Source organism: Panicum hallii, chromosome 2, assembly GCF_002211085.1.
Source record: "Panicum hallii strain FIL2 chromosome 2, PHallii_v3.1, whole genome shotgun sequence".
NCBI classification, from domain to species: domain Eukaryota; kingdom Viridiplantae; phylum Streptophyta; class Magnoliopsida; order Poales; family Poaceae; genus Panicum; species Panicum hallii.
Genome location: NC_038043.1, coordinates 22,792,506 through 22,806,386, shown reverse-complemented (window position 1 = coordinate 22,806,386; position 13,881 = coordinate 22,792,506). Strand labels below are relative to the sequence as shown.

Sequence of the window (13,881 nt, the reverse complement as noted above, 5' to 3'; positions counted from 1 at the left end):
GAGGGGTCACCGTCGACGGCGGAACTCCGGTGGCGAACGTCGACAAGTAACCTGCGCACGAGAACCAGTGAGTCGTGGGGAACGTGTACGTGCCATCAATTGGATGAACACATGCTGGATCGATGGGACTCGATGGAGACCGATGCGGCGGCGGCGAGGAAGAACGCCGGCGAGCGTCGGAAAGGCACTGTGGTGCACTAGAGGGCCAATGGATGGGTCGTACAGCTTCAGGGTGATGATGTGGTGCTGGCTAGGGGGTCGTGGTGGTGTGGGAGTACCTGGAGCGAGCTGCCCATGGTGGAGGCCGAAGGCGGCGGCGGCGGCGCTCGTCGGGGACAAAACTTCAGTAGAAATTGAGGAAGAACAATGGGTCGTCGAGTACGAGCAAGTCACGGGAAAGCTTGTGTAGGCGTTGATTGAGGCGGAGGAGGTCCGGTGTGGGCTGCCCACGGGCGTGCTGTGCGCGGCCGGAGCGGAGGAAGACGGCGGCGAGGAAATGCGGCTCGGTTCCTCGGAATTGGGCTCTGGAAGTAACATAATAGGCTGTGTGTGTTGAAGTGGTGCTGTTGCGCGCGAGAGGGAGGAGGTTATGGCGCTGCAGTGAGCTGTCCACGATGGCAAGGAGGTGGCGGCCGGAGATAGCTCGGGATATCGTGGCGCGCGCGCGTGCGGCCAGGAAGGGAGAGGAAAACGGCCGGAACCGAGGGAAGGTGACGCGTGGATGGTGTAGCAGCTGGAGGTGGAGCTCTGGAGGTCTGCGCCAGCAGTGAACGGCGGTGGCAGGGCGGAGCAGAAGGGGGAAGCGGCGCGGTCAGAGGAAGACGAAGCAGACTGGAGTCAGAAGGACTAGTTTGTGATTTCTAAAAAGTTTAGGGACTCCTCTGTAAACTAAAATTTTCCCACTGCTACAAAGGTCAAATGAAAAAGTGTTCAACATGAAAGTTGTAGAGTTTTTCAAACTCTACAACTTTGCTTTAGGGCTTGGGTTCAGAAACTCAAAGTTTACAGATATTTGGATTACATTTTGAAATAAGATGGAATTTAAATTAATTTGTCTTTGCCCACCTAATTTTGATCAAACTTTGGGCATGTTTACAAATTTTCTGACCTGTCATGATTACTTGTATTTTTACACATTAACCCTTAAGCAAATTTGAATTTGACTTTTATATTCCAACCATTTCATAAGTAACCCTTATATTTGTTTTAATTTCATATAAATCCTTAGTTTTATACAAAGTCTATTTCTCTTAGATTTTTAACTTCATATTTGTACTTTTCTTTGCTATAGTCAATTGAATTTGACATTTAAGAATATTTTCACACAATTGTACACAAGAACTTATAAAATTCATACTTTACAAATACACCCTTAGTGCTTTGTACTAATCCTACTATACATACCACACACTAATACCTAGAATCTAAATTCTAGTTACAGGAATGTTACAGCGACTAGCCAACTCAGGTGTAGCTTTTCCAAGCATCATCCAAGTTTCTAAATTACTGACCAATACGAGGTAACCAACTAGGATTCACATTCTCCTTACATGAAAGAAAATAAATATATACTTATCTCTAGGCATGTGGATGCAAACTAATGAAAGAAATTTGAGTAAAACTTAACTTACTTGTTGGCTTGTTTGTCAGCCATTGAATCTTGACAGGAAACTCGTTGCAGCACTAGCGATAGCCTCCCTGACCCCTGCTAGACGTCACGGCCGCAGCGACCGACCAACGCGAGCTCGCCGTCCCAACCTGGCCCCTGCTTGCGGCCGCAACGACGGAGCGCGAGCTCACCGTCTCCGTCGGGTCGTCAACAGGAGCGACGTGCCGCGCCGCACGAGAACGGAGAAGCACGATCGCCCGGCAAAACGGCGCCCCGTGCTGAGCTTCCGCGCTAAAATTATTCTGGCGGCTGCTGAGCACCGTGCATTACCTTCTATCTTGAGTTGGGCCTTATTTGGGCTGAGAATATGAGCTGGGCTGACTTCTTATGCACTGAGGAAAGTAAAATCCGCAGCAGCCATAGTATGGGAAATGGATGGCATTCGAGAGGGGTAAAGTCCGCTCATTTCCCCACAGGTGACGCCGGCTCGTCCACAGGTGACGCCGGCACATGGCATGAGGGACGAGAGGGCCTGTAGCCTCAAGAAGACCAGTGCCTCCATTTTCCTGTTCATATGCCTTTTGAGTTCATCAACTTTAGTCATTTCTTTTGTGAAAAAAAATCCAGATCTAACTATTCATGATGTGGCATTATTTATTTCTTTTTGAAAAGTATTTTTAGGAATGGTTGGTGGAAGTGTTTTCTTACTCCCAATAATTTCCTCCCACTTCCGCCTAAGCCCGGCCTGAAGAGCCCAAAACCAGAATTTTAGGACTTTATTTTTTCAGGCACTTTTGAAGATACTCTTAGAGCAGTATTTTTATAGCACTATTCTAAGATGAATTACCTCTCTAAATATTTTAAATTGCTTGTGGATATGCTGACATGTCAATTACTTCTCTGAACATTTAAAATTACTGCTACGCTGCTTTGTTTTTAGATATAGTGCCATGCTACTTTTCCGAACATTTAAAACATCTTAGAGTGGATGGATATAGCGCCATGCTGCTTTGTTTTTAGGAGTATATGCTCCTCACTGAGCAGTATTACTACTACTTTTTTCTGAAATGTTAGTATATGTAATGAATTTTACGAATAGCTATGTACTGCTCAGATGTAAATTCATTATGATACAGGAAATAATCCACTAATACATTTGTATACAATGCCATCACATGTTGATTTGCATGGGCTGATCTGATCAGCGTGACAAATGATAGAATCGAGTACGTTGCAAGACATTTAAAATTACTTCTGGACATGGTATTCATGGACACTAAAATGTGAGTTGTTCATAAGAGAATTTAAAATTACTCATGCTTTGCACAACAAACTATGGCGATGGAACAGATCAAATTGTAGTCAAAATTACTTCTCCAAATATTTAAAATTACTTGTGGCCTTGTGGGGATACTAAGATATGAATTACTTCTCTAAATATTTAAAATTACTCCTGGTCACATTACGGCAATGGAATGGATCCAATTGTCCTGCCTTTGCCGGCGGTGCTCTGTGATTTCGCTATGATGTGATGGTGTCGTGTAAGATGCCTTTGCCGGGGGACTATTTACTGTATGCGCATATGAAGTTGAAGTAAAAATTGTAACTGGATGCACAACAACAAATTTAAAACATGTCGTAAAAAAATCCTAACAACTGCAATTGCGATGATCTTGGGTTTATTGTCTATCTGTGATGGGTTAGTTCGACTTGTGGATTCCTAATCTATTTTTCATATTGTATTGATCATTCCTGACGAGTGGGTGGGTTGGTTGGGGGGGGGGGGGGGGTGTGCAGGTGCCTGCTGTTCGAACACACGGTGACAACCAAAACTCATTTCCGTAGCTTGCCTCTAAATCACTATCAGTTGATCGCATTTTTGGGGCAGATAGAACAACATGTAGTTGTTTGAACAAACCTGATCCCGCCCGTCGCTGCCTTGGTCACTTGCGCCGCGTATATATCGCCTATGCTATAAATGTTAGTTCCATCACCTGAAGAAAATCGCTCCGAACATCAGCTCCAATTGAGCCTAATAGACTGTTTAGGCCCAAAAGTATTTTTCATCCCACGCGAGCAGATCGAGCTTTACTTCCGCGTTGATTTTATTATGCATGCACGCATGCTGCATGTCATTGATTCAGTAGATCGTTGTTAGTTTATTATGCGTGCAGCCTATGCTTGGAGCACAGAAGTATTTTTTCTTCTATTTTCTCTTCTTTATTCTTTTTATTCATTTCCTTCATTCTTTTCTTTTCCTTTTACTATTTTTTATTTTTTTATACGCCTGCTTATACAATTTTTTTCCTTTCGCCTTTTACTTATTCCTTATACTTTTGTATTCTTATCCTATTTTTTTCTTTTTGTCAAAATAGTGTCTACTTCTTTTTCATAGTTTGTGTCGTTTGTATTCATTTTTATGATTGTACTCTCTCCGTCGCATGAGTGCAATTTTAATATTTTTCAGATAGATTAGTGGTGGCGTGAAAAAACCCTCGTACCCTTATTTATTTGCCATATACGATTAGTTTTGTTATGCAAATCAAATCTGATCGCTTAATTAGATAGATATTTAAGATCCAATTTTTAGGATTACACCTTTTGTGGAATTTTTTTCAAACACAGGATTACACTTTTCATGAGACGGAGGGAGTATATTATTAAATATATATTTGATTGGATTATCTGCCGAGCAAACTACTTATTCGCATAATAATTTATAGTATAAAATTATTTGTTCATATTTAATAGCGAGTCATATTTAATGTATACTACTTTATTTGTATTGCAGATTTATAGACTGGTGTGTGAAATAATTTATTTCCTTTATATGCTAACTTATTTATCACATGTATATATGCTTATAAGAATAATTTTTGTTACTATTTAGATGCATTTGTTCTTTATGTAAAATTATTTTTCTACTTGTAACTAATTTGTTCGCAATGCTAAATTATTTTTTCGCTTTGTATATTTTGTAGATTAAATTTTTTAGTGATATTGATTCATTTGTTTCCATATTCATTTACATTATTTACCCTATACAATCAAATAATGTTCGTTAGGTTTAACGTTTTGTTTGTAGTATATTATTATTTATACGTTATGTTTAACTTTTATTCGTAGAAATAATTATTAGGTTGTATTGTTAAAATATTTGTTCCTGGCAGTGGAAATTATTTGGTATTAGAAAATATTTTTCAAAACTATCGTGCTAATATAGACAAGTGTGGTCTTGTTTCGAAGATCTTATTATAAAAAAGATAATGGTGTAACTAATCTGGATGCCCGATTTAATATTTACAATTTTTTAGTTTCGAATTTGCATGCACGTGGGTGACGTTATCATCACTATCTTCTTTTGTATGCAAAAAAACTCTTCTTTTAGGCGGAAGCATGAAACCGTGCTACACATGAAAATAGTCAAACCGTAAACAGATCTAATTATGGTCCAAAACTCTATCCGCAACGGATGTTCCCATAAAAAAATAAAATTCCATATGTTTCAGGTGATGGTTTTGCAAAACCATCGCTTCAAGTGATGTATAACCGCACCTCGCTTGCGCAGCTACGAAATTTCGATTGGGTGGCGGCAACTTGCACGGATCCGCCCTCTCGGCCTTGATGCATCGGTGGAGTTGGCCGGCAACGCAGGAACACGAGGCTAGCCAGCGGTGTACTCGTAGGGTCCGCCAAGGGGATGGTCGGTGGTAGTGGCGAGATGGTTGCCCATGACAGAAAACGGTTCCACCCCTGCGCGGGTGGAGGCAGCCGCGACGCAGGTGTACACACGGTCACTAGTACAATATGCCTCAACACAAACGGTAGCCTTTTTCCATCACAAGCGGTTAGGTTGGAAAACCGCTTGAGATGTGCCAGGCCATTCAAACCGCTTGTGATGTTTAAGTATCACAAGCGGTCCGAAATTAAAAAGCGCATGTGATATCCGCGTCAACATCACAGGCGGTTTATAAGATAACCCGCTTGTGAGTTTATTACCATCACAAGCGGTTTTTAACCTGACCGGCTGTGATATAATTTTGAAATCACAAACGGTCAGTAATACGAAACGCTTGTAATGCGGGACATGTGTCACAAGCGGTTTTAGAATCTTAACTGCTTGCGATGGATTCATATCTCAAGCGGTCTGTAACAGGGAACGCTTGTGATGCTGGATACGTATCACACGCGGTCAAGCTAAATAGAACCGCTTGTATGTGAATACCAAACCGAGTAAAATATACTCAAGTCCAATATAGATCAATACAGAATCACAGAATGAAATATACTCAAGTCCAATATAGATCAATACAGAATCACAGAATCGATATTCTTTCAAGTCCAATATAGATAAATACAGAATCACAGAAGGGAAATTTCTATAATCTACAAGTAACAAATTAATATAATGAGCTCCAACAAATGAAGTTTCTAGCTGAGACCTCTCCTGGGCATTGCTGCACATATAGGCAAAACAAATCAGTTAACCGTGACCTTTAGCATGAACATGAGCATTTATATTGTTAGTAGAAAACCACCATATATATATGTGAATGAATTTAAATAGCACACATAGAGAACTTGAGAGATTTTAAATTCATTGGTAACCACAATACATAGTCGATCGGACACATGACAAATACAATTTGATTCATACAATTTTTCATGAACTACCATTTTTCCGCATGTATGGCTTCAAGTTCTTATCAATTTTCTTTTCCACACGCTTGATTCTCTCAGGACCATTAAAGACGGACATCTCTTCATACTTATTGTATTCCTCATCTCCGTCTCCCACATTCTCAACTCCAACAATTTTTTGCTTTCCAGAAATAACTACATGGCACTTCTCATTTGATGGATCGAGTACATAGAACACTTGTGCAACACATTCGGCGAGAACCCACGGGTCATCTTTATATCCTACTTTCTTTAAGTCTACCAGCGTAAGTCCGTAGTTGTCCACTGTCACCCCCCCGGGATGTTGTACCCATTGGCACCTAAATAAGGGTATTTTCAAGCTCGGACCATAATCAAGTTCCCATATTTCCTCTATGAATCCAAAATATGTGGTCTTCTGTCCCTGTAGGTCAAAAGCATCAATACGAACACCGCTATTTTGCACAACACTTTTCATGTCTTTTGATTTAGTGTGGAATGTGTACCCATTGATGTCATATGCTTGCCATGATGTCACTAAACACGATGGTCCAGAAGCCAAATTCCTCATTGTTTTCTCTTCCAAAGAGTCTCCGGATGGGATGTTTTTGTCCATTAACCATTCGCTAAAACGATGTTTGTGCTCCCTCATGATCCAGTCCTCTGTGCGGTTCTGATTTTCTTTACGAAGCTCATCCAGGTGTTCCTCAATGTAAGGCTCGGCTATCGCGAGATGTTGTAGTACACTACCATGAGCACAATGTACTATCTTGTAATCCTCGACGCGGAAAGTTTTCCTGCCCATTCTCCCTCTCCCACATAGTTTACCCTCATGTTTAGGTACAGGCACACCTATCATTGTTCCATCTCTGATGTAATCTATACAGCTCTCAATCACTTCTTCTGTAGTGTATCCCTCCATGATTGAACCCTCTGGGTGAGCGCGATTTCGCACATAACCTTTTAACACTGCCAAGTACCGCTCCAACTGAAACATATGATGTAAATATAGTGGCCCTAATATTTTTATCTGATCCACGAGATGTATGATAAGGTGTACTTGCATATCAAAAAATGATGGAGGAAAACACATTTCAAGCTTGCACATAGTCTCGATGATGTATGCCTTCAGATAGTCCAAGTCTTCTAAAACTATTACTTTTTGTGACACTGCATTGAAAAAGTAACACAAACGTGTGATGACAACTTTGACATGCTCTGTTTCGAGGGCTCTTACCGCAATTGGGAGGAACACCGTCATCATCATATGGCAGTCATGAGAGTTGTAACCAAATAGAGACAAGTCCTTCATCCTAACTAGTTTGCTGATATTGGATGAGAAACCTGTGGGCACTTTGATCCCACGCAAACATTTGCAAATTTTTGTTTTCTCCTCAACTGTCAAGTTGTAGCTAGCTGGGGGAAGGTAAGGCTTCCCTTTGCCACTATCCACTGGATGAAGTTCCGATCTGATTTGAAGATCTACTAGGTCCTGGCGTGACTTAAGTCCATCCTTTGTCTTACTCGGCATGCCCAGTAAGGTTCCAATGATGCTATCAAAAACATTCTTTGTTACATGCATCAAATCAATGCTGTGGCAAATTTCCATATCCTTCCAGTATGGGAGGTATTTGAAAAAAATCGATTGCTTCTTGAAAGTTGTGTCAGTTGAAGGGTCAGTTCTCTTTCTCTTTTCTCCTTTGTTTTTCTCCCCTTTCCGAATACAACCTGAATGTTTTTTACAATTTCAAAAAACGAGTTTCCCGCTATAAGGCTTTGGTGCACCTTCACTTTCCAGTTCATTGTTAAATTCCTCTTTCATCTTTCGGTACTTATGCTGCTTCATCAAGAACCGTCTGTGTCCCATGAACACCAACTTCTTGGATGATTTAAGGTATAAGGAAGCAGTTCCATCCACGCACACTACACAACCATTCTTTCCTTTGGTCTTTTGCCCTGAAAGTGTGGCGCCCCCGGGAGAATCATGGATGGTAACAAATATAATTGCTCTTAGGTTGAAATACTCCTGGCGATACTCATCCCATATTCGAACTCCTTCATTCCAGAGCTTCGCCATATCTTCCATAAGAGGTTCCAGGAACACATCAATATCAACACCAGCTGCTTTCGGACCTTGAATAAGAATAGTCAACATAATGTACTTCCTTTTGTGACACAACCATGACGGAAGGTTGTACATCATCAGAGTCACGGGCCAGGTGCTATGTATACTTCTTTTTTCACCAAATGGATTCATTCCGTCAGTACCCAAAGCAAATCTTACATTTATGATTTCTTTGGCAAACTCAGGATACATATGATCAAAAGTTTTCCACTGTGATGCATCAGCAGGGTGTCGAATCTATTTGTTATTCTGCTTGCGACTTTCAGCATGCCAGCGCATAAGCTCAGCCTCCCAGGGTTTGAGAACAAACGCTTCAAGCGATCAATTACTGGAAGATACCACATCACCAAAGCTGGGATCTTTGACCTCCTTTTGCCATCCATGTCATCAAAAGTGTCATCATCAATTTCAGGTCCGATAGCGGCTTTCTTGTTTCTATTTATCTTCGCGATTTTGTTCACACACTCTTGATTGTAGCTCTTCTTGTATCGACTGACATTGCAAACTGGGCATCTTGTTGCGTTCTCAAACTCGCCACGATACAGAATACAATGGTTCGGACATGCATGAATTTTTTGCACACCCAGAGCTACGGGAGATATAAGCTTCTTCGCTTTATAAGTGCTGGTTGGTAGTTTGTTGGGTTTTGGTAGGAGTTGGGACAGAAAATTTAAAAGATCTGTGAAGCTAGTATCAGACCATCCGGTGCTAGCCTTCAACTTAAGAAGTTCAAGAACTGTACGCAGTGTAGTAAACTCTTTGTCACAGCCCTTTGATTCATCATATAAAGGTTCTTTTGAGGCACTTTCCAGACCCTCCAATTTAGGTAGATCTTTCTTCTGTGATCCCATAGAACTCAACATTTCTGGATCCATATGGCGCAACATGTCTTCGCAATCAAATTCTACAAAATGTTGATTGGCATCCACAGAATCCATTTTACCATCCTTTTTAGCTAACATTCCCACAGCACTTTCGTCATTTCCAAGCACTTCACACGGATCCAGCTCACCATGTTCTGTCCATATCGTGTAATTGTTTCTGAACCCTCTTTTAAGCTACCTTATTATCAAATTCTACAAAATCTTGATTGGATTGCTCCTGTATCTCTCCAAGCTACCTTATTATCACAATCGATGCATGGGCACAATATCTCCTTACTTTTTCGCATATTCGCGTGCTTGTTGGCCGCTTCAATAAAGCTTCTGACATTTCGAATGTACGACGGATGTGGTCTTGGCACATTGTACATCCAACCTCGGTCCATTGCCTATCCCTATATTGATTAACGTAAATTGAATTCAAGACCATATGACGATAGGTACATGACAGTGAAACAAGATCATATCGATAGGTACATGACAGAAGTCTGAATCTTCAAAATTCTATGCCATGAACTACAAAAACCCCTAATTAATTGAATTCGATCACTAAATCATGAACGAATGTGCATAAACAAAAGCAACAGACAAATTTGATGAGGATACCTTGCGGCTTGGGGTCGGTTCATCAGCTCGTGGACGCGCGGCGCTCTGCTCGGGGACAGCAGCTCGTACACGGCGCGACGCTCGGGGACGGCGGCAGCTCCTGGACGGCGCGACGCTCTGGGACGGCGGCAGCTCGTGGACGAACGGCGTGGCGCTCTGGGCCAGCGGCGGCTGCTCGTGGACGCGAATCGGTGCTCGGGGCCCGCGGCGCCAGCCCATGGACGGCACGGCGCTCGGGGCCGCGGCGCTCGTGGACGGCGGCGGCAGCTCGTCCCACTTCGCGGCGCTCGGGGCAGGGACGACGGCAGCTCGCCAACGGCAGCCTTGGCTGCGCTGTTAGGCAACGGTAGAAACTCGAAAGGGTTCCTCTGCAACTCGATTCCATCCAGTTTATAATGTACACACACCACAAGCGGATATAAACCAAAATCCGCTTGAGATACATGGAAACCGCTTGTGATGTAGAACTTCACAAGCGCTTTCTCCTTGACGACCGATTGTGATGTAGAACATCACAAGCGCTTCTTCCTTCACGATCGCTTGTGACATGGAACATCACAAGCGCTTTTTCCTTCCCGACCGCTTGTGAAACCGCTTGCGATACGCTTTTACTTCCCAACCGCTTTTTCCTTCCAGTCCGCTTGGGATAACTTTTTTCAAATTTTGGTCTTATGAAATTTCATTTCAGAATAATCTGTGTGTGAACGTTGGATAAATCTTTTGGTATAATTTCTACATATCATATAGTGCATGAGTGTCGCTGCATAGAATTTTCATGAATTTTTGAGTTCGGTAACTATTTAATTGTATTTAAATGAATTTCTACATGCTTCTTGAGAGTAATTCGAACTTGAACTAAGACTACAAACAATATGTCTCAAAAAAATTCCTAAAAAATATATATTGTTTGATGTGTTATATTATTGACTAATTTCCAGAAAATGATCCAAAATTTAATTGTTTATTTACTAAAAAAGGTACCTTTGCTCTGTGTGATGGCAACAAATAAATCTAATAATATGGAAATTTTGTCCAAAAAATCTATAACTTGACATGGCATTATACTTTAGGTTACTGAACTTCTAGAAAAAAATCACTTGATTTCGACAACTTTGGAAACACACTTGTTCATAGAATCATTGATTTAGTTGACTTTATACTAACCATGTGACTCTTACTTGTGATCCTGTGAACAACTGTGTTTCCAAGTTTGTCTAAATAAAGTGATTTTTTTTTCTAGGAGTTCAGTAACCTAAAGTATGATGCCATGTCAAGTTATAGATTTTTTGGACAAAAAATCCATATTATTAGATTTATTTGTTGCCATCACACAGAGAAAAGGTACCTTTTTTAGTAAATAAACAATTAAATTTTGGATCATTTTCTGGAAATTAGTCAATAATATAACACATCAAACAATATATATTTTTCAGAAATTTTTTTGAGACATATTGTTTGTAGTCTTAGTTCAAGTTCGAATTACTCTCAAGAAGCATGTAGAAATTCATTTAAATATAATTAAATAGTTACCGAACTCAAAAATTCATGAAAATTCTATGCAGCGACACTCATGCACTATATGATATGTAGAAATTGTACCAAAAGATTTATCCAACGTTCACACACAGATTATTCTAAAACGAAATTTCATAAGACCAAAATTTAAAAAAAAGTTATCCCAAGCGGACTGGAAGGAAAAAGCGGTTGGGAAGGAAAAGTGTATCGCAAGCGGTTTCACAAGCGGTCGGGAAGGAAAAAGCGCTTATGATGTTCCACGTCATAAGCGGTCGTGAAGGAAGAAGCGCTTGTGATGTTCTACATCACAGGCGGCCGTCAAGGAAAAAGCGCTTGTGAACAGATGGATGCCTATGTGTCCCACGCAGGCGCGCCCCAAACAAAATTTTCATCTCCCTCCCGGAGGCGTGCCGCCAGACAAAATTTTCATCGACCGCCTACCGCGCCAGCCGTGTCCATCCCCGCCGCCATCCCCTTGCCGGCCGGAGGGCCGCGCCATCCTCGAGCCGAGCGGAGCGCCGCCGTCCCCGAGCGGAGTGCCGCCGTGCCCTAGCGGAGGGCCGCCGTCCCCGAGCGGAGGGGCGCCGTCCCCGAGCCGAGTGCCGCCGTGCCCGAGCGGAGGGCCGCCGTCCCCGAGCGGAGCGGCGCCATCCCCGAGCGGAGGGCCGCCGTCCCCGAGCGGAGTGCCGCCGTGCCCTAGCGGAGGGCCGCCGTCCGCGAGCGGAGCACCGCCGTCCCCGAGCCCAGTGCAGCCACGGTTGTACCTGTTCCTGTTGGCCTTCTCGTAGTTGATTCTCTGCCTCACAGTTTACATATACGTACATCAATTGTTCTTCCTAGATGCTACTCTAGTGCACTGCCCTTTACAGAATACAGTTGTTCTTCCTAGATGATAACAATACATGAACTGCCTCTTATGTTAACCTCTATTTGTTAGCATGAACTGCCTCTTATGTTCTAAGATAGCATGTATTCTTGATCTGAATTGCATTGATTCATCGTTTTCAGTTACATAGAATTAGCTTAAATTTTTCTACTGATGTGCAGTGCTTATATTTGTTACTAGGATGGATGATATGGACTTGACCGGTGTCTGTAACAAATCTAATGAAGACGCGACCAGACTCCATTGGCAGACATCAAGCAGTTCCTGTGAAGGCAGCGGGGAGGAGGATAGTTCTAGTGATGACAATCCTTCAACACCCATACCTCCGAGATAGAGAAAAACTTCAGATGAGCTTGATGCTGACTATATTCCCAACGAAGAGGAGGTAAATAGAAATCAGCCTGATAACTTAAATTATGTAGCATCTAAAATATGTCCATATATTAAAGGCCATCAATTGTTTGAATATATAGGTCTCAAATGAAGAGAAGAAAGAGGAGGCATGCTCTACAGGAAACACAGAGGAAGCTCCGGTGGCTGAATCATCTGTTTCACAGAAGCGGAAATGAGGGCCACGAGGTCCCAATCAGCTGAAGGCCGGTGCAGTCATGTACATAACAAAGCTCAATGCAGAGGGGTTTCCTGAAGAACCACTTGATGTCGTTACAAAGTTCCAAAATGCCTGTGGGGCTATTGTCAGAGATATAGTGCCAATCACACTTCAGAAGTGGAAGGATTTGGATGAGGACACCCGCAATAGGCTATGGGCTAAGTTGTCAGAGTCATTCAGGGTCCCGAAAGGCATGGAGGATGCAGTAAGGAAGTCGATGCTCTCTGCTATGGCCAGGAGGTTTTGTGGGTGGAAGGTTGAGATGAATAGGGATTTTGTTAAGAAGAATAGGGTTCCTCCGCCGAAGAAAATGGGGAAAATCACACAAGCTCAGTGGGAGGAATTTGTTCGTCAGAAGACCGAACCGAAGGCCAAAGAGATGAGTGAAACTAATTCTCAGTGAGCAAAGAAGAACAAACACCCCCATCGCCTCGGGTCAACCGGATATCTCCCTAAAGCAATGGAGTGGAACAGGATAATTGAGGAAGCTATGGCCAATGGCACTTTGGACCCATTATTAAAAGATATCGATGAGCGAGCTCTTTGTTGGATCTTAGCTCGTGCAGGTTTGACTAATGAGGGCAAATTGTTGCATCCAGAATTGGTTGGTGAAGTTGCAGAAAAAGTTCAAGAATATGCAGAAAAGAGAAAGAAGGGCGAGTTTAAGCCTCGGAGGGAGAATGACAAACTAACTGCAGCACTTGGCACTCCTGAACACACTGGACGGGCTCGGGGAATCTCTTCTAAGATTTTCTGGAGAGAGGCATTTCCAGAGTATGCAGCGTCATACAGGAAACATGAGAAGGCGAAAAGGACCCTTGAAGAGGCTATTGATGAAAGGGTACAGAAGGCTATTAATGAAGCAATGAAGAGAATGAAGGAAACAGGATGTGTACCGAGTGAACAGCATCCAGGCCCCATGAGTCCACCTCTAGTCCCTAGCAGTGTAGGATCTGTGCAAAGCTTGGGATCGGGCACCAAGTTCCCTGT

The 13,881-nt window shown here is 42.5% G+C and overlaps 1 protein-coding gene across 1 annotated transcript; it reads right to left on the bottom strand.

Annotated features, from left to right (window-relative positions):
* Positions 1 to 6,272: 6,272 nt before the first annotated feature.
* Positions 6,273 to 10,099, bottom strand: LOC112880922. The gene is made up of 5 exons (XM_025945649.1): positions 9,881 to 10,099; positions 9,093 to 9,232; positions 8,054 to 8,433; positions 7,506 to 7,996; positions 6,273 to 7,256 (listed from the first exon to the last, which is right to left on the bottom strand). The coding sequence occupies exons 1-5, from the start codon at positions 10,097 to 10,099 to the stop codon at positions 6,273 to 6,275; spliced, it is 2,214 nt and encodes a 737-aa protein (XP_025801434.1).
* Positions 10,100 to 13,881: the final 3,782 nt, after the last annotated feature.

Coding starts and splice junctions, on each gene's coding strand:
- LOC112880922 (XM_025945649.1), bottom strand. CDS start 10,099: ATGGGCTGGCGCCGCGGGCCCCGAGCACCGATTCGCGTCCACGAGCAG. Junction 7,997..8,053: donor CAATGAACTGGAAAGTGAAG/GTGCACCAAAGC, acceptor AAAAACATTCAG/GTTGTATTCGGAAAGGGGAG. Junction 7,257..7,505: donor CGGTGTTCCTCCCAATTGCG/GTAAGAGCCCTC, acceptor CATATGTTTCAG/TTGGAGCGGTACTTGGCAGT.